Source organism: Oncorhynchus clarkii, unplaced genomic scaffold, assembly GCF_045791955.1.
Source record: "Oncorhynchus clarkii lewisi isolate Uvic-CL-2024 unplaced genomic scaffold, UVic_Ocla_1.0 unplaced_contig_1074_pilon_pilon, whole genome shotgun sequence".
Lineage (NCBI taxonomy): Eukaryota > Metazoa > Chordata > Actinopteri > Salmoniformes > Salmonidae > Oncorhynchus > Oncorhynchus clarkii.
The window spans coordinates 727,675-749,103 of NW_027257946.1; the positions used below are offsets into that span (position 1 = coordinate 727,675).

Genomic DNA, 21,429 nt, shown 5'->3' on the forward strand with positions numbered 1-21,429 from the left:
CTCTAAGTTTATAATCTCCACCCGGCACAGCCAGAAGAGGACTGGTCCACCCCTCATACCCTGGTTCTTCTCTAGGTTTATAATCTCCACCCGGCACAGCCAGAAGAGGACTGGCCACCCCTCATAGCCTGGTTCCTCTCTAGGTATCTTCCTAGGTTTTGGCCTTTCTAGGGATAAGATATGGCCAAGTGGATCTAGTCCATTATGACCCCCTGCAGCTGAATGGCCGCCATATTGGAAATGGCCGCCAGGGGGTAATGGACTAAATCTGTGATGGCACTATAACCCCCAAAAATACTTATTTAGACATGCCCCAGCTATGTGTGACTCTATCAGAAAGTCGACTATTCTTTCCCATAAGCTGCTAGACTACGGTCAAAATGACCTCAATATGACCCCCATAAGGTCTTCCCAGACAGCACACATACATCTAGCCGCCGTCGCCCCGATGAATACATTATACATTGGGCTGATGGAGTATGGAGAGCGTTTGCGCATTGGCAAGATGACGTCACCATTAGATCATATTTGCACTTCAGCCGCTGTTTGGACGACGCACGTCAAAGCTGCTAAGTTATATTGGCAATAATAAAAAAAACAAAAAAATGCTTTACATTTAGCAGACACCAGTTACATTAGTGAGTGCATACATTTATGTACTTCTCTTTTTTCATACTTCACCCCCGTGGGAATCAAACCCACAAGCACCATGCGCTACCAACTGAGCTACAGGGGACTAACCCTAGACTATAAGTACATTTATTTGTGGGTAAAAATGAAGAGAGACGATTCAAGTTAATGTCAAGTTTATTAAGCTTTTGCTATACCATCAAGTTGTTAAACGATCTGCAGCACAGAAAAGAGAGGAACAGAGAAACATCACATTGAATATAATAGAGGGTGTGCAGTTAGTTCCATAAAGACGGAGTTAAGGTGTTATTACAGGCTAAGTGCAGTGAATATGTGATGACTATATATATTTGTTTTAAAAAGGTAACATTTGAGTGTTTGTGTCCCAACTTGGATACTTCCAACGTAAAGTGGAACGATCTTGGGTATATTTGGTTCCTATCCGCTGGACTAGAGGTTTGTATATCTTTCAAAAGAAATGGAACTTCTGACCGAAAGGTTTTAGGCATATCGGGAAGTGCTGTTTTTTACGCAGTTTGCAGACACCAAATCTCGCGACAAATAGACTACGAATCCCATGATGCCGTGCGCTGTCCGAGGACACGCGGATTCCCCTCGATCTCTGCTGTAAAGGTCTTCTACTGACAGGACGGTCATTCTATGTACTTATGGCTCATACAACTACAGAAAACACTTTTGACAGGATCAAAAACCTCTTGAATTTCAATGTATGTATTCCGTTACGTGTCAGCTTTGTCACGTAGTTTTACAACTTCCCGAAAAATGTATATACACAACTACTTTGCCAAGTTTCGGGCTAGCTAGCTAGTAAGCAAAACAACCCCAGTTGTCGTTCTGTCAGAATCAGGCTTCAGCCAGACAACTAACGTTAGCTAACCACATCTAAAACTGGCACGTGTTTCAACAGGGTTGTTCTGGAAGCTTTATAAGTGAAGGAAGTTTTGTCGTCCTCCAGACTCCCCCAATGTCAACCACACAGAAGCCTCTGCGTATGTGACAGCTAGCCAGCTAGCTAGCTAGCTCTAGAAGGATAACTAGATGTTTTGCAAGTTCTGTAGCTAACCTTTGCACATAGTAACTTGGCTAGCTAGCTACTTAGCGAGCAGACTAGCTACTTACTATAGTTGGCTTGCTAGCTAGCTTTTTATTTGCCTTGTTAGCTATATATCCGAATATGGCTGTGTAGCTAGTAAACTTAGTTCAACCAGAACTTTGGTTGTTTAGCTGAGGATCACCCACAGTAGTGGCTACTGGATTAGTCTGTTGTGGCTATCATTTTATTTGGACGTTTTCATTTCAGGTGTTGGATTAATGGTTGATCTGCTCTAGTTGGAGGTATGTTTTGGTATTATGTCTTATCAGATATGTTTCTTCACTCTGATTTATAGCGTTCCCAACTTAATATATACTTACCAACATAAATGATTACTCCTGTTGTAATTGATAGTCATTAGTAAACCCTGATGATGTGTGCTGTCTGCAGGCTCTGTGGTCAAACGTCTCAGGGAGGAGGAGATGCATCGTGTTCTGTCCCAGGGTGCATTGCGGCAGATGGCCTACATGCGGTCTGTGGTCGTGGGCCTGTCGGTGTGTGAGGCTCGCCTGGCCGTGTCGGTGTGTATTGTAGGCCGCCTGCCACCCGAGCCCGGCCAGCGCTGGGTCAATACCTCAGCCTTTAACAGGGCAGTAGAACAGCCCAAGCTCCGGCCGGAGGACCAGGACCCACCCAGCCATCCCCCCAGCCTGGCTGGAACAGAGCCCGTCTATGGGGCAGACTCCTCCAAGCTGCCTGTGGAGGCCCCACCGGAGGCCCCAGAGATAGACCCTCTGCAGGACAAGTCCATTGGTCTGGTCCAGAGGTTCAAGAAGACCTTCAAGCAGTATGGGAAGGTGATGATACCTGTCCATCTCCTGACCTCCAGCATCTGGTTCGGGACCTTCTACTACGCTGCTATGCAGTGAGTCACCTGTCTCTGGTCTAATCTCCCTGGGGATTCCATTACTATGGTCTTTTGTTAGGAATAATTTAGCTATACATAGAGCATTTAGAAGTGCAGTACCTAACTGGTCTTTTGGCCTAAGGTTAATGGCATTGCTGTTGTGTTCATTGTACTACTACCTAGATACTCAATGGCCAGTTTATTAGGTACACCCATCTAGTACTGTGTTGAACCCCACTTTGCCTCTACAACAGCCTGAATTCTTCGGGGGATGGACTAGTAAAGGCTAGTCCTGTATTATTGTTGTTATTTTCTTCTTCAGCACATTCAGCACCCCTACTTCCTGCGGCTATGCGTGACAAGGACCGACGAGTTGTGCGTTCTGAGAAGCCGTTCTGCACACTACTGTTGTACTGCGCCGTTATTTGCCTGTTAGGCCCGCCTGTTAGCTTGCACGGTTCTTGGCATTGTCCTTCGACCTCTCATCAACGAGCTGTTTTCACCCACAGGACTGCTGCTGACTGGATGTTTTTCGCACCGTTTTCAGTAAACCCTAGGACCAGGGGTTCCCAAACTTTTTTTGCCCTAAACCCTATTTTTATTTTATATAAAACTCTCGCGACCACAACCACGTGAAAGAAAAAATGCTCTAATTAACAGCCACATTAACTTTTTTATTTGGGGCTGTGACAGTCAATTAGTCTGACATAATGTGGGGCTGACAGTCAATTAGTCTGACATAATGTGGGGCTAGGACAATCAATTAGTCTGACATAATGTGGGGCTAGGACAGTCAATTAGTCTGACATAATGTGGGGCTGTGTCAATCAATTAGTCTGACATAATGTGGGGCTAGGACAGTCAATTAGTCTGACATAATGTGGGGCTAGGACAGTCAATTAGTCTGACATAATGTGGGGCTGTGTCAATCAATTAGTCTGACATAATGTGGGGCTGTGTCAATCAATTAGTCTGACATAATGTGGGGCTGTGTCAATCAATTAGTCTGACATAATGTGGGGCTGTGTCAATCAATTAGTCTGACATAATGTGGGGCTGTGTCAATCAATTAGTCTGACATAATGTGGGGCTGTGTCAATCAATTAGTCTGACATAATGTGGGGCTGTGTCAATCAATTAGTCTGACATAATGTGGGGCTGTGTCAATCAATTAGTCTGACATAATGTGGGGCTGTGTCAATCAATTAGTCTGACATAATGTGGGGCTGTGTCAATCAATTAGTCTGACATAATGTGGGGCTGTGTCAATCAATTAGTCTGACATAATGTGGGGCTGTGACAATCAATTAGTCTGACATAATGTGGGGCTGTGACAGTCAATTAGTCTGACATAATGTGGGGCTGTGTCAATCAATTAGTCTGACATAATGTGGGGCTAGGACAGTCAATTAGTCTGACATAATGTGGGGCTGTGTCAATCAATTAGTCTGACATAATGTGGGGCTAGGACAGTCAATTAGTCTGACATAATGTGGGGCTGTGACAATCAATTAGTCTGACATAATGTGGGGCTGTGACAATCAATTAGTCTGACATAATGTGGGGCTGTGACAATCAATTAGTCTGACATAATGTGGGGCTGTGACAATCAATTAGTCTGACATAATGTGGGGCTGTGACAATCAATTAGTCTGACATAATGTGGGGCTGTGACAATCAATTAGTCTGACATAATGTGGGGCTGTGACAATCAATTAGTCTGACATAATGTGGGGCTAGGACAGTCAATTAGTCTGACATAATGTGGGGCTAGGACAGTCAATTAGTCTGACATAATGTGGGGCTAGGACAGTCAATTAGTCTGACATAATGTGGGGCTGACAATCAATTAGTCTGACATAATGTGGGGCTGACAGTCAATTAGTCTGACATAATGTGGGGCTAGGACAGTCAATTAGTCTGACATAATGTGGGGCTAGGACAGTCAATTAGTCTGACATAATGTGGGGCTAGGACAGTCAATTAGTCTGACATAATGTGGGGCTAGGACAGTCAATTAGTCTGACATAATGTGGGGCTAGGACAGTCAATTAGTCTGACATAATGTGGGGCTAGGACAGTCAATTAGTCTGACATAATGTGGGGCTAGGACAGTCAATTAGTCTGACATAATGTGGGGCTAGGACAGTCAATTAGTCTGACATAATGTGGGGCTAGGACAGTCAATTAGTCTGACATAATGTGGGGCTAGGACAGTCAATTAGTCTGACATAATGTGGGGCTAGGACAGTCAATTAGTCTGACATAATGTGGGGCTAGGACAGTCAATTAGTCTGACATAATGTGGGGCTAGGACAGTCAATTAGTCTGACATAATGTGGGGCTAGGACAGTCAATTAGTCTGACATAATGTGGGGCTAGGACAGTCAATTAGTCTGACATAATGTGGGGCTAGGACAGTCAATTAGTCTGACATAATGTGGGGCTAGGACAGTCAATTAGTCTGACATAATGTGGGGCTGTGTCAATCAATTAGTCTGACATAATGTGGGGCTGTGTCAATCAATTAGTCTGACATAATGTGGGGCTGTGTCAATCAATTAGTCTGACATAATGTGGGGCTGTGTCAATCAATTAGTCTGACATAATGTGGGGCTGTGTCAATCAATTAGTCTGACATAATGTGGGGCTGTGTCAATCAATTAGTCTGACATAATGTGGGGCTGTGTCAATCAATTAGTCTGACATAATGTGGGGCTGTGTCAATCAATTAGTCTGACATAATGTGGGGCTGTGTCAATCAATTAGTCTGACATAATGTGGGGCTGTGTCAATCAATTAGTCTGACATAATGTGGGGCTGTGTCAATCAATTAGTCTGACATAATGTGGGGCTGTGACAATCAATTAGTCTGACATAATGTGGGGCTGTGACAGTCAATTAGTCTGACATAATGTGGGGCTGTGTCAATCAATTAGTCTGACATAATGTGGGGCTAGGACAGTCAATTAGTCTGACATAATGTGGGGCTGTGTCAATCAATTAGTCTGACATAATGTGGGGCTAGGACAGTCAATTAGTCTGACATAATGTGGGGCTGTGACAATCAATTAGTCTGACATAATGTGGGGCTGTGACAATCAATTAGTCTGACATAATGTGGGGCTGTGACAATCAATTAGTCTGACATAATGTGGGGCTGTGACAATCAATTAGTCTGACATAATGTGGGGCTGTGACAATCAATTAGTCTGACATAATGTGGGGCTGTGACAATCAATTAGTCTGACATAATGTGGGGCTAGGACAGTCAATTAGTCTGACATAATGTGGGGCTAGGACAGTCAATTAGTCTGACATAATGTGGGGCTAGGACAGTCAATTAGTCTGACATAATGTGGGGCTGACAATCAATTAGTCTGACATAATGTGGGGCTGACAGTCAATTAGTCTGACATAATGTGGGGCTAGGACAGTCAATTAGTCTGACATAATGTGGGGCTAGGACAGTCAATTAGTCTGACATAATGTGGGGCTAGGACAGTCAATTAGTCTGACATAATGTGGGGCTAGGACAGTCAATTAGTCTGACATAATGTGGGGCTAGGACAGTCAATTAGTCTGACATAATGTGGGGCTAGGACAGTCAATTAGTCTGACATAATGTGGGGCTAGGACAGTCAATTAGTCTGACATAATGTGGGGCTAGGACAGTCAATTAGTCTGACATAATGTGGGGCTAGGACAGTCAATTAGTCTGACATAATGTGGGGCTAGGACAGTCAATTAGTCTGACATAATGTGGGGCTAGGACAGTCAATTAGTCTGACATAATGTGGGGCTAGGACAGTCAATTAGTCTGACATAATGTGGGGCTAGGACAGTCAATTAGTCTGACATAATGTGGGGCTAGGACAGTCAATTAGTCTGACATAATGTGGGGCTAGGACAGTCAATTAGTCTGACATAATGTGGGGCTAGGACAGTCAATTAGTCTGACATAATGTGGGGCTAGGACAGTCAATTAGTCTGACATAATGTGGGGCTAGGACAGTCAATTAGTCTGACATAATGTGGGGCTAGGACAGTCAATTAGTCTGACATAATGTGGGGCTAGGACAGTCAATTAGTCTGACATAATGTGGGGCTAGGACAGTCAATTAGTCTGACATAATGTATCTCATCACCACTAATGAGATGGGTGTGCTAATCAGGGGGCGTGGTCGACAGTGTGCATCATCTAATGAGATGGGTGTGCTAGTCAGGGGGTGTGGTCGACAGTGTGCACGTCATCTCTGCTGTCACATCCAACCTGGATCGATATTTGGTTTTAATGCCAGACGAGAGCACTGAAACCAGCTTCACACAGATATGAGCTGACGGAAGGGTACAATGAGTTTTATGGAGCTTTCAAGACAACGGGGAACTAAAAAAAAAATGAAATATGAATGAGCTCAAATCATGACGTCAGTGATCTTCTGGTCAGAGAAAGTGGCCCGAGTTCCAGAGGTGGAATTCTGAGTCAGGTGCCCGTTTTTAAAAAATATTTCTCCCAGTCGGAGCTAGTTTTTCCCCGAGTTCCCAGTAGTCTTGAACGCACTGAAGTCGGAAGTTGGAGATTTCCCAGTTCCCGAGTTGTTTTGAACGCAGCATTAATGCTCAGAGGGCAGGGTATTATGCCCCTTTGAGCCAGGAACCAAAACTCCTCCGTAGTGACCCGTAAATGCATTTTGGTCACATGACAGCTCCATCAGCTGTTTGATTTCACTTACCGGCATGTCAACTGAGCCAGGATCCCAGTCAAACGGATTGGGAAGTAGGTCCCATGGTGCTCTTCCAAGCGTTGGAGGTGAGCAGTCATCACTGGTGTGGGACACTTCCTGATGCTGTTTTCTGTTAGAAACAGGCACAGCGGAGGGAAGGGGGCACGGTTCTCTTTTGAAAGACTCTCTCCAATAATAATGACGTCCTCTGAATCGACTGATCGGGTCACTAATCTGTAGCATGTTTTGGTATTTCCCCTGCATGCTCGCGTTCAGGTTCCCAAATATGTCTGTTACAGGCAAGGAGACACATTTTCTTTTCATCACACAGAAAGTCAAACAAAGATTTATTTTTTTATTTTGTTCAGGGGCAGAACAACAAAGTTTTACCTTATCAGCATGGGGATTCGATCTAGCAACCTTTCGGTTACTGGCCCAACACTCTAACCACTATGCTGTGGAAATGATCTCAAATGAGTGCAGGAAATGCAGAAAATGATTTTAGGTTGAAGTTGAATTGAACGGAATAAACCAATCAGAATGGAGAAAGACCCATTGAAATCATGTAGAATGTATGTGTTGCCACCCTAAGGTCACTGCTCATAAAGCACAAAGAACTTTTATTAATCAAAAACATAAAATACTGTAAAAATGTCAAATTTAAAAATAAAAAAAATACTATATATGATATGATATTTTGGTCTTATCGCCCAGCCCTAGATAAAATTGCACATTTTTAGTGGCATTTTATTGTACCCCAGCACAAGGTGCACCTGCGTAATGATCATGCTGTTTAATCAGCTTCTTTATATGCCACACCTGTCCAGGTGGGTGGATTATCTTGGTAAAGGAGAGATGCTCACTAACAGAGATGCAAACAAATGTGAGCACAACATTTTTGAGAAATCAGCTTTTTGTGCGTATGGAACATTTCTGGGATCTTTTATTTCAGATCATAAAAAAATGGGACACTTTAACATGCTTATTTTTGTTCGGTGTAGTTTACAATGCAAGTTACCTGCTGTGGTATATCTCAGAGCATAAACTGGGGAGTCCGAGTCGGTCAGTTTAGTTTGGGAATGATTCAATAGTGTGTAGTTTACAATGCAAGTTACCTGCTGTGGTATATCTCAGAGCATAAACTGGGGAGTCCGAGTCGGTCAGTTTAGTTTGGGAATGATTCAATAGTGTGTAGTTTACAATGCAAGTTACCTGCTGTGGTATATCTCAGAGCATAAACTGGGGAGTCCGAGTCGGTCAGTTTAGTTTGGGAATGATTCAATAGTGTGTAGTTTACAATGCAAGTTACCTGCTGTGGTATATCTCAGAGCATAAACTGGGGAGTCCGAGTCGGTCAGTTTAGTTTGGGAATGATTCAATAGTGTGTAGTTTACAATGCAAGTTACCTGCTGTGGTATATCTCAGAGCATAAACTGGGGAGTCCGAGTCGGTCAGTTTAGTTTGGGAATGATTCAATAGTGTGTAGTTTACAATGCAAGTTACCTGCTGTGGTATATCTCAGAGCATAAACTGGGGAGTCCGAGTCGGTCAGTTTAGTTTGGGAATGATTCAATAGTGTGTAGTTTACAATGCAAGTTACCTGCTGTGGTATATCTCAGAGCATAAACTGGGGAGTCCGAGTCGGTCAGTTTAGTTTGGGAATGATTCAATAGTGTGTAGTTTACAATGCAAGTTACCTGCTGTGGTATATCTCAGAGCATAAACTGGGGAGTCCGAGTCGGTCAGTTTAGTTTGGGAATGATTCAATAGTGTGTAGTTTACAATGCAAGTTACCTGCTGTGGTATATCTCAGAGCATAAACTGGGGAGTCCGAGTCGGTCAGTTTAGTTTGGGAATGATTCAATAGTGTGTAGTTTACAATGCAAGTTACCTGCTGTGGTATATCTCAGAGCATAAACTGGGGAGTCCGAGTCGGTCAGTTTAGTTTGGGAATGATTCAATAGTGTGTAGTTTACAATGCAAGTTACCTGCTGTGGTATATCTCAGAGCATAAACTGGGGAGTCCGAGTCGGTCAGTTTAGTTTGGGAATGATTCAATAGTGTGTAGTTTACAATGCAAGTTACCTGCTGTGGTATATCTCAGAGCATAAACTGGGGAGTCCGAGTCGGTCAGTTTAGTTTGGGAATGATTCAATAGTGTGTAGTTTACAATGCAAGTTACCTGCTGTGGTATATCTCAGAGCATAAACTGGGGAGTCCGAGTCGGTCAGTTTAGTTTGGGAATGATTCAATAGTGTGTAGTTTACAATGCAAGTTACCTGCTGTGGTATATCTCAGAGCATAAACTGGGGAGTCCGAGTCGGTCAGTTTAGTTTGGGAATGATTCAATAGTGTGTAGTTTACAATGCAAGTTACCTGCTGTGGTATATCTCAGAGCATAAACTGGGGAGTCCGAGTCGGTCAGTTTAGTTTGGGAATGATTCAATAGTGTGTAGTTTACAATGCAAGTTACCTGCTGTGGTATATCTCAGAGCATAAACTGGGGAGTCCGAGTCGGTCAGTTTAGTTTGGGAATGATTCAATAGTGTGTAGTTTACAATGCAAGTTACCTGCTGTGGTATATCTCAGAGCATAAGCTGGGGAGTCCGAGTCGGTCAGTTTAGTTTGGGAATGATTCAATAGTGTGTAGTTTACAATGCAAGTTACCTGCTGTGGTATATCTCAGAGCATAAACTGGGGAGTCCGAGTCGGTCAGTTTAGTTTGGGAATGATTCAATAGTGTGTAGTTTACAATGCAAGTTACCTGCTGTGGTATATCTCAGAGCATAAACTGGGGAGTCCGAGTCGGTCAGTTTAGTTTGGGAATGATTCAATAGTGTGTAGTTTACAATGTAAGTTACCTGCTGTGGTATATCTCAGAGCATAAACTGGGGAGTCCGAGTCGGTCAGTTTAGTTTGGGAATGATTCAATAGTGTGTAGTTTACAATGCAAGTTACCTGCTGTGGTATATCTCGAGCATAAACTGGGGAGTCCGAGTCGGTCAGTTTAGTTTGGGAATGATTCAATAGTGTGTAGTTTACAATGCAAGTTACCTGCTGTGGTATATCTCAGAGCATAAGCTGGGGAGTTTGAGTCGGTCAGTTTAGTTTGGGAATGATTCAATAGTGTGTAGTTTCATAGTGTAGCTAGTCATTCACCATGGGGATGATTCAATAGTGTGTGGTTTCATAGTGTAGCTAGTCATTCACCATGGGAATGATTCAATAGTGTGTGGTTTCATAGTGTAGCTAGTCATTCACCATGGGGATGATTCAATAGTGTGTGGTTTCATAGTGTAGCTAGTCATTCACCATGGGGATGATTCAATACTGTGTGGTTTCGTAGTGTAGCTAGTCATTCACCATGGGGATGATTCAATAGTGTGTGGTTTCATAGTGTAGCTAGTCATTCACCATGGGGATGATTCAATAGTGTAGCTAGTCATTCACCATGGGGATGATTCAATAGTGTGTGGTTTCATAGTGTAGCTCGTCATTCACCATGGGGATGATTCAATAGTGTGTGGTTTCATAGTGTAGCTAGTCATTCACCATGGGAATGATTCAATAGTGTAGCTAGTCATTCACCATGGGGATGATTCAATACTTGTTAGTGTCAGACACCAGGGAATGATTCAATACTTGTTAGTGTCAGACACCAGGGAATGATTCAATACTTGTTAGTGTCAGACACCAGAGAATGATTCAATACTTGTTAGTGTCAGACACCAGGGAATGATTCAATACTTGTTAGTGTCAGACAACAGGGAATGATTCAATACTTGTTAGTGTCAGACACCAGGGAATCAATAACTGATGTGTTGAAAAACAAGTTGAAGGGGGCTGTAGTTTGCAGTCCTGTCCAGCTGAGGTCCTTTCTGCTCTGAATGTTGGTGGAAAGTGGCTCCACATCCTCGTCCTGCACAGTGTGCCAACGCCCCTCTGCCTCCATGGCTGCAGGTTTCACACTGTCAGTGTCTTCACACCTCTCGATGGCCGGGTAGGTGTGGAGCCGGAGACAGCAGGGGTCTGGCTGCATGAACCAGCTTCAATCGGGGATGGGCACCTTGACACTCGGGGCTCCCAGGCAGAGTCAGTGGCGCTGGGGGCTCCCAGCCAGAGTCAGTGGCGCCGGGGGCTCCCAGCCAGAGTCAGTGGCGCTGGGGGCTCCCAGCCAGAGTCAGTGGCGCTGGGGGCTCCCAGCCAGAGTCAGTGGCGCTGGGGGCTCCCAGCCAGAGTCAGTGTGAAACAAAGAAATTCAGCTAAAATACTTTCACGTCTGAGCCCTGTGTCAACACGTAAATTAAACAGATGAGTTATATAGAGTAGAGGGAACACAATCACTATGGTGCCGTGCTCTTCCATTCCATTTATATGTATAAAAACATATTTATATATGCACACACCCACAATGTATAGCCAATGTGTACTTTACACATTTCATTACTGATTATATTTTTATATATTGCAAATAAAATACATCTCAAATGAATAATATTTGATATTTTTCATTTCAAACGATGGCATTAGCATGAGAAGAACTCACCAGTCCAAAACGATGTACTCCCCGTGCAAAAACATGTCTTATGTCTGTGAGCCGAAGCGATGCTCGCTCACAGGCTCGTCGTCCTGTAGCAACTCTCTCACTTTCCCTATCAATTTCTTCTATCATTTGGTGTAAATCTGTATACCTAGGACTTTGATTTAGCTGTTCCTGATTTAGTCGCCATAATGTTTTATATGAAAGTGCTGAAAATGCTCTTTACCAAATATTGCTGTGCGTAACGAGCGGAGCTGCTTCAACTCAGATCTTCAATGGCGAATGAACCTTTTACTACGAAGGCTGGTCTTCCAGCATTTAACCATTACACTTTGCCGTTTACCTCAGCTCATTGGCTATCGACCAAGCTAGAGTTCTAGACGATCAGTGGTCATTGGGCCAAAATACAATCAATCAACGAAACACCACCCATTGGTTCGCAATGAGGTCATTGCTTGGTGTCTTCAAATGGGTTTCTTTGGGTCAATACGTCCCGCGAAAAGAACCATCAAGTCTGGTTGTGTTACTAACAACCAGAGGATTGCAACGAAACCAACCATGACTGGATAAACGTACGTTTAGTGTGATTACGTCGACTGTTTCGTCGATAGTTAAATGAGACGGAATTCACAACACAAAGCGGTTGACAAAATGTTTCGTGTTAGGCTATAAAAATTGGATTTTATCAAACAAAACGGCACTGCATTTGATCACTGGGACCCTCAGGATGACAAATCAGCCGTCCGATTACCAAGATTCTACGCTTTTGAATGATGTAAAGGCACTTCATGTTTAATATGACCATTTCTTATTTTGAATTTGTCGCTCTGCAATTTCACCGGATGTGGTTGGAATTGAATCAGCTAGCGGGACCCGTGTGCTAATTCAGGGCTTGTAATTAGGCATTTCACAGTAAGGGCTACACCTGTATTCTGCGTTTGTGACAAATACAGTTTGATTCGAAGTCCAACAGTCAAGTGCTTTCCCCATGATCTAAGGGCACTCTAGTTGAATTGTATCTTTTAAATTTAAAGGGTTAACCACATTACAATGTTTAAATATTAAATTATAATCTAACAGTAACAGAATGTCTGTCTGCCACGGCCATGTGACTCACAGTTTTATAGAAGCTACCCGTTTAGGTGAACAGGGTGGTGTACCTAATAAACTGGCCACTGAGTCTATGTTTCATGTGAAGGCACAGCAACTGGCCTGAGTTAACCTCACTGTATATTTCACAGGGGAGGCATAGTATCTGGCCTGAGTTGACCTGTATATTACACAGTATCTGGCCTGAGTTGACCTGTATATTACACAGTATCTGGCCTGAGTTAACCTCGCTGTATATTACATAGTATCTGGCCTGAGTTGACCTGTATATTACACAGTATCTGGTCTGAATATTACACAGTATCTGGCCTGAGTTAACCTCGCTGTATATTCCACAGGGGAGTGAATGTGGTGCCTTTTCTGGAGTTCATTGGTTTACCAGAGAAGATCGTTGGTCTGCTGAATCACTCTTCTGGCGGCTATGCCCTTACTGCCTACGCCATGTACAAGGTAATAATACTCACTACTCCATGTACAAGGTAATACTCCCTGTCTACTCCATGTACAAGGTTAGAATACTCCCTGTCTACTCCATGTACAAGGTTAGAATACTCCCTGTCTACTCCATGTACAAGGTAATACTCCCTGTCTACTCCATGTACAAGGTTAGAATACTCCATGTCTACTCCATGTACAAGGTTAGAATACTCCCTGTCTACTCCATGTACAAGGTAATACTCCCTGTCTACTCCATGTACAAGGTTAGAATACTCCCTGTCTACTCCATGTACAAGGTAAGAATACTCCCTGTCTACTCCATGTACGAGGTAATACTCACTGACTATGACTTGTACAGGGTAAGAATACTCCCTGTCTACTCCATGTACGAGGTAATACTCACTGACTATGACTTGTACAGGGTAAGAATACTCCCTGTCTACTCCATGTACAAGGTAAGAATACTCACTGACTATGACTTGTACAAGGCTAATAATACTCACTATGACTTGTATAAGGACATGTGCATACAACGCCCTGTTCAGGCTAATAATACTCACTATGACTTGTATAAGGACATGTACATACAACGCCCTGTTCAGGGTAATAATACTCACTATGACATGTACATACAACGCCCTGTTCAGGCTAATAATACTCACTATGACTTGTATAAGGACATGTACATACAACGCCCTGTTCAGGGTAATAATACTCACTATGACTTGTATAAGGACATGTACATACAACGCCCTGTTCAGGGTAATAATACTCACTATGACATGTACATACAACGCCCTGTTCAGGGTAAGCATAAATACTCAGATTGCAACATCAGCTTCAATTCACTTGTTCTACTGAACTTAGTGGCTTTCTTTATCCTGATTTCCTTCAGATTGCAACACCCGCCAGATACACGGTGACTCTGGGTGGGACGTCCTTCTCGGTGCAGTACCTCCGTAAACACGGCTACTTCTCCACCCCTCCGCCCGTCAAAGACTACCTGCAGGACCGGATGGAAGAGACCAGGGAGAAACTCACAGAGAAAATGGAGGAAACTAAGGAACTGTTCTCTGAAAAAATGGAGGAAACCAAAGAACTACTCTCTGGGAAAATGGAAGATACGAAAGAACGATTGTCTGGTATTTCCGAAAAGATGGAGGAGACGAAAGAACGTTTCTCTGGAAAGATGGAGGAGACGAAAGAACGTTTCTCTGGAAAGATGGAGGAGACGAAAGAACGTTTCTCTGGAAAGATGGAGGAGACGAAAGAACGTTTCTCTGGAAAGATGGGGGAGACGAAAGACACGTTCTCTGATAAACTACAGGAAGCCAAAGACAAAGTGTCTTACCGAAAGAAGCTAGATTAGTCTTGTTTACAAGTGGTTGTGAATAAACACATGTTTGGTGTCTTCAATGTGGTTGGGGTCAAAGACAGAATTAAGGCACATATTATGAACCTATTGTTGAGAGACGAATGAGTCCAGACATTACTGTTCTTCTGTAATTCCTGACTGCCCCAGCTAGCTACCATTATACCTGCTATAAGGAGGAGGCAGGTGGGATTTCTCAGTTGTATTAGAATACACTGAGGAGCATTATGAATTCTGGGTATGAAAAATAAAATTCCTGTTTAATTCATCACCGTCCGTCAAAGCCTCATGGAGACTAACTGCTTGCGTCTTTCAACGTTTTAAATCACGTTTTCTAATGTCTTTTTATCCAATACCCAAAGTTTAATATATTGTATTATTTTTGTGTTCCTACTACCTAATGTCTAGTCAACTGAAAGTTGTGCATTTAATAGGAAGTTTGATTTGATTCCTTAAAGGGATACTTCTGGATGTTGGCAATGCAGCCCTTTATCTACTTCCACAGTCAGATGAACTCATGGACAAAATCCAGAAGTATCCCTTTAAGTTGCTCTGTGGAAATTACAGAATTATTCAACCAAAATGCAATAAAATGAAAACCACAGTCTGAACAGAAGGGTGTTGGGTACTGTAGTACCAGTTATTGGACTGTTACTGTTAATGTCATGTCTGGTATGATCACAATTTGCAATAAAGCAGAATATTGAGCTTCCAAACATCGTTCCGTTTCCTGTCTTCATTCCATGTTCTGAGCACTGTACTTAACTATGGAACAGTTCACTCCCAAAATCATGTAGGGAATTGAAAGTCCAACAACTGATTACCAGCAGCATTGATAAAGGCTGAAGCTGTCGCTTTCAAGGAGAGAGACACTAATCCGGACGCTTATTAGAAGTCCTGCTACGACCTCCCAACGAGCCGTCAAACAGTCGAGACGTCAATACCGGACAAAGATCGAATTATACCATGCCGGCTCTGACGCTCATCGGATGTGGCAGGGCTTACAAACTATCACAGATTACAGAGGGAAACAGCCACGGGCCTACCAGACGAGCTAAATCCGCATCGAGGAAAGCCATACTGAACCATACATGAGAGCACCAGCTGTTCTGGACGACTGTATGATCTTGCTCACCATAGGCAATGTGAGTAAGACTTTTGAACAGGTTAACATTCACAAGGCCACGCTAACATCTGGCAAGTGTCAATGCTGTTCATTTACTATAACTCAGCATTCAACACCATAGTGGCCAAGCTCATAACTAAGCTCAGGACCCTGGGACTGAACACCTTCCTCTGCAACTGGATCCTGGACTTCCTGATGGGCCGCCCTCAGGTGGTGAGGGTGGGCACCAACACATCCACCACGCTGACCCCCAACACGGGGGTGTGTGCTTAGTCCCCTCCTGTACTCCCTGTTCACCCATGACTGCGTGGCCGCGACTCCAACACCATTATTACGTTTGTGGACGACGGTGGTAGGCCTGATCACCGACAACGAGGAGACAGACTATAGGGAGGAGGTCAGAGACATGGCAGTATGGTGCCAGGACAACAACCTCTTCCTCAACGTCAGCAAGCTGACCGTGGACTACAGGAAATGGAAGGCCAAGCAGGAATAGAACAGGTGAATAGAACAGGGGAAAGCAGGAATAGAACATGCGAATAGAATAGGAGAAAGCAGGAATAGAACAGAGGAATGCAGGAATAGAACAGGAGAAAGCAGGAATAGAACAGAAGAAAGCAGGAATAGAACAGGGGAAAGCAGGAATATAACAGGGGAAAGCAGGAATAGAACAGGAGAAAGCAGGAATAGAACAGAGGAATGCAGGAATAGAACAGGAGAAAGCAGGAATAGAACAGAAGAAAGCAGGAATAGAACAGGGGAAAGCAGGAATATAACAGGGGAAAGCAGGAATAGAACAGGAGAAAGCAGGAATAGAACAGAGGAATGCAGGAATAGAACAGGAGAAAGCAGGAATAGAACAGAGGAATGCAGGAATAGAACAGGAGAAAGCAGGAATAGAACAGAGGAATGCAGGAATAGAACAGGAGAAAGCAGGAATAGAACAGAGGAATGCAGGAGTAGAACAGGAGAAAGCAGGAATAGAACAGGGGAAAGCAGGAATAGAACAGGGGAAAGCAGGAATAGAACAGGGGAAAGCAGGAATAGAACAGGAGAAAGCAGGAATAGAACAGAGGAATGCAGGAATAGAACAGGAGAAAGCAGGAATAGAACAGAGGAATGCAGGAATAGAACAGGAGAAAGCAGGAATAGAACAGGAGAAAGCAGGAATAGAACAGGAGAAAGCAGGAATAGAACAGAGGAATGCAGGAGTAGAACAGGAGAAAGCAGGAATAGAACAGGAGAAAGCAGGAATAGAACAGGGGAAAGCAGGAATAGAACAGGAGAAAGCAGGAATAGAACAGAGGAATGCAGGAATAGGACAGGAGAAAGCAGGAATAGAACAGGAGAAAGCAGGAATAGAACAGGAGAAAGCAGGAATAGAACAGGAAAAGCAGGAATAGAACAGGAGAAAACAGGAATAGAACAGAGGAAAGCAGGAATAGAACAGGAAAAGCAGGAATAGAAGAGGGGAAAGCAGGAATAGAACAGGAGAAAGCAGGAATAGAACAGAGGAATGCAGGAATAGAACAGGAGAAAGCAGGAATAGAACAGGAGAAAGCAGGAATAGAACAGAGGAATGCAGGAATAGAACAGGAGAAAGCAGGAATAGAACAGGAGAAATCAGGAATAGAACAGGAGAAAGCAGTAGGGTATAAAGCAGCAGGGTCCTGGTATTAAAGCAGTATGGTCCTGGTACTAAAGCAGTAGGGTCCTGGTACTAAAGCAGTAGGGTCCTGGTATTAAAGCAGTAGGGTCCTGGTACTAAAGCAGTAGGGTCCTGGTACTAAAGCAGTAGGGTCCTGGTACTAAAGCAGTAGGGTATTAAAGCAGTAGGGTACCAAAGCAGTAGAGTCCTGGTACTAAAGCAGTAGGGTCCAGGTACTAAAGCAGTAGGGTCCTGGAGCTAAAGCAGTAGAGTCCTGGTACTAAAGCAGTAGGGTATTAAAGCAGTAGGGTCCTGGTACTAAAGCAGTAGGGTACCAAAGCAGTAGAGTCATGGTACTAAAGCAGTAGGGTCCTGGTATTAAAGCAGTAGGGTCCTGGTACTAAAGTAGTAGGGTCCTGGTATTAAAGCAGTAGGGTCCTGGTATTAAAGCAGTAGGGTCCTGGTACTAAAGCAGTAGGATCCTGGGTACTAAAGCAGTAGGGTCCTGGTACTAAAGCAGTAGGGTCCTGGGTATTAAAGCAGTAGGGTACTAAAGCAGTAGGGTCCTGGTATTAAAGCAGTAGGGTCCTGGGTATTAAATCAGTAGGGTCCTGGTACTAAAGCAGTAGGGTATTAAGGCAGTAGGGTCCTGCTACTAAAGCAGTAGGGTATTAAGGCAGTAGGGTCCTGGTACTAAAGCAGTAGGGTATTAAGGCAGTAGGGTCCTGGTACTAAAGCAGTAGGGTCCTGGTACTAAAGCAGTAGGGTCCTGGTATTAAAGCAGTAGGATCCTGGTACTGAAGCAGTAGGGTCCTGGTATTAAAGCAGTAGGGTCCTGGTACTGAAGCAGTAGGGTCCTGGGTATTAAAGCAGTAGGGTCCTGGTACTAAAGCAGTAGGGTCCTGGTATTAAAGCAGTAGGGTCCTGGTACTAAAGCAGTAGGGTCCTGGTACTAAAGCAGTAGGGTCCTGGTACTAAAGCAGTAGGGTCCTGGTACTAAAGCAGTAGGTTCCTGGTACTAAAGCAGTAGGGTCCTGGTACTAAAGCTTTAGGGTCCTGGTATTAAAGTAGTAGGGTCCTGGTACTAAAGCAGTAGGGTCCTGGTATTAAAGCAGTAGGGTCCTGGTACTAAAGCAGTAGGGTCCTGGTACTAAAGCAGTAGGGTCCTGGTATTAAAGCAGTAGGGTCCTGGTACTAAAGCAGTAGGGTCCTGGTATTAAAGCAGTAGGGTCCTGGTACTAACGCAGTAGGGTCCTGGTACTAAAGCAGTAGGGTCCTGGTACTAAAGCAGTAGGGTCCTGGTATTAAAGCAGTAGGGTCCTGGTATTAAAGCAGTAGGGTCCTGGTACTAAAGCAGTAGGGTCCTGGTATTAAAGCAGTAGTGTCCTGGTATCAAAGCAGTAAGGTCTGTGTATTAAAGCAGTAGGGTCCTGGTACTAAAGCAGTAGGGTCCTGGTACTAAAGCAGTAGCAGTGGTAGGTAGTGGTAAATGAGGACTGCTATAGAGTAAACTAGTAAATTAGGAGGACTGCTATAGAGTAAACTTGTAAATTAGGAGGACTGCTATAGAGTAGACTAGTAAATTAGGGGGACTGCTTTAGAGTAGACTAGTAAATGAGGACTGCTATAGAGTACACTAGTAAATGAAGACTGCTATAGAGTAGAATAGTGAATGAGGACTGCTATAGAGTAGAATAGTAAATGAGGACTGCTATAGAGTAGACTAGTAAATTAGGACTGCTATTGAGTAGACTAGTAAATTAGGACTGCTATAGATTAGACTAGTAAATTAGGAGGACTGCTATAGAGTAGACTAGTAAATTAGGAGGACTGCTATAGAGTAAACTAGTAAATTAGGAGGACTGCTATAGAGTAGACTAGAACATGAGGACTGCTATAGAGTAGACTAGTACATGAGGACTGCTATAGAGTAGACTAGTAAATGGGGAAGACTGCTATAGAGTAGACTAGTAAATGAGGACTGCTATAGAGTACACTAGTAAATGGGGAGGACTGCTATAGAGTAGACTAGTAAATGAGGACTGCTATAGAGTAGACTAGTAAATGAGGACAGCTATAGAGTAGACTAGTAAATTAGGACTGCTCTAGAGTAGACAAGTAATTGAGGACTGCTATAGAGTAGACTAGTAAATGAGGAGGACTGCTATAGAGTAGACTAGTAAATGAGGAGGACTGCTATAGAGTAAACTAGTAAATTAGGACTGCTATAGAGTAGACTAGTAAATGAGGACTTGCTATAGAGTAGACTAGTAAATTAGGACTGCTATAGAGTAAACTAGTAAATTAGGACTGCTATAGAGTAGACTAGTAAATTAGGACTGCTATAGAGTAAACTAGTAAATTAGGACTGCTATAGAGTAGACTAGTAAATGAGGACCGCTATAGAGTAGACTAGTAAATGAGGACTGCTATAGAGTAGACTAGTAAATGAGGACTGCTATAGAGTAGACTAGTAAATTAGGACTGCTATAGAGTGAACTAGTAAATTAGGACTGCTATAGAGTAGACTAGTAAATGAGGACTGCTATAGAGTAGACTAGTAAATGAGGACTGCTATAGAGTAGACTAGTAAATTAGGACTGCTATAGAGTAAACTAGTAAATTAGGACTGCTATAGAGTAGACTAGTAAATGAGGACTGCTATAGAGTAGACTAGTAAATGAGGACTGCTATAGAGTAGACTAGTAAATTAGGACTGCTATAGAGTAAACTAGTAAATTAGGACTGCTATAGAGTAGACTAGTAAATGGGGAGGACTGCTATAGAGTAGACTAGTAAATGAGGACTGCTATAGAGTAGACTAGTAAATGAGGACTGCTATAGAGTAAACTAGTAAATTAGGACTGCTATAGAGTAAACTAGTAAATTAGGACTGCTATAGAGTAGACTAGTAAATGGGGAGGACTGCTATAGAGTAGACTAGTAAATGAGGACTGCTATAGAGTAGACTAGTAAATTAGGACTGCTATAGAGTAGACTAGTAAATTAGGACTGCTATAGAGTAGACTAGTAAATGAGGACTGCTATAGAGTAGACTAGTAAATGAGGACTGCTATAGAGTAGACTAGTAAATGAGGACTGCTATAGAGTAGACTAGTAAATTAGGACTGCTATAGAGTAGACTAGTAAATTAGAACTGCTATAGAGTAGACTAGTAAATTAGGACTGCTATAGAGTACACTAGTAAATGAGGACTGCTATAGAGTAGACTAGTAAATTAGGACTGCTATAGAGTAAACTAGTAAATTAGGACTGCTATAGAGTAGACTAGTAAATGGGGAGGACTGCTATAGAGTAGACTAGTAAATGAGGACTGCTATAGAGTAAACTAGTAAATGAGGACTGCTATAGAGTAAACTAGTAAATTAGGACTGCTATAGAGTAGACTAGTAAATGGGGAGGACTGCTATAGAGTAGACTAGTAAATGAGGACTGCTATAGAGTAAACTAGTAAATGAGGACTGCTATAGAGTAAACTAGTAAATGAGGACTGCTATAGAGTAGACTAGTAAATGAGGACTGCTATAGAGTAGACTAGTAAATGAGGACTGCTATAGAGTAGACTAGTAAATGAGGACTGCTATAGAGTAGACTAGTAAATGAGGACTGCTATAGAGTAGACTAGTAAATGAGGACTGCTATAGAGTAGACTAGTAAATGAGGACTGCTATAGAGTAGACTAGTAAATTAGGACTGCTATAGAGTAGACTAGTAAATGAGGACTGCTATAGAGTAGACTAGTAAATTAGGACTGCTATAGAGTAGACTAGTAAATGAGGACTGCTATAGAGTAGACTAGTAAATGAGTACTGCTATAGAGTAGACTAGTAAATGAGGACTGCTATAGAGTAGACTAGTA

At 43.0% G+C, this 21,429-nt stretch overlaps 1 protein-coding gene across 2 annotated transcripts; it reads left to right on the forward strand.

Moving 5' to 3' along the window:
* Nucleotides 1-1,261: 1,261 nt before the first annotated feature.
* On the forward strand, nucleotides 1,262-15,495 carry LOC139394158 (uncharacterized protein C18orf19 homolog B-like). Of its 2 annotated transcripts, XM_071142197.1 has the most exons (5): nucleotides 1,262-1,358; nucleotides 1,952-1,986; nucleotides 2,135-2,609; nucleotides 13,304-13,415; nucleotides 14,299-15,495. In XM_071142197.1, exons 3-5 carry the CDS (start codon nucleotides 2,167-2,169, stop codon nucleotides 14,770-14,772), a joined length of 1,029 nt encoding a protein of 342 aa, XP_070998298.1. In that variant the 5' UTR covers nucleotides 1,262-1,358; nucleotides 1,952-1,986; nucleotides 2,135-2,166; the 3' UTR covers nucleotides 14,773-15,495. The 2 variants fall into 2 exon arrangements, with proteins under 2 accessions (XP_070998298.1, XP_070998297.1); XM_071142196.1 differs by lacking the exon at nucleotides 1,262-1,358 and having other exon boundaries at nucleotides 1,560-1,986.
* Nucleotides 15,496-21,429: the final 5,934 nt, after the last annotated feature.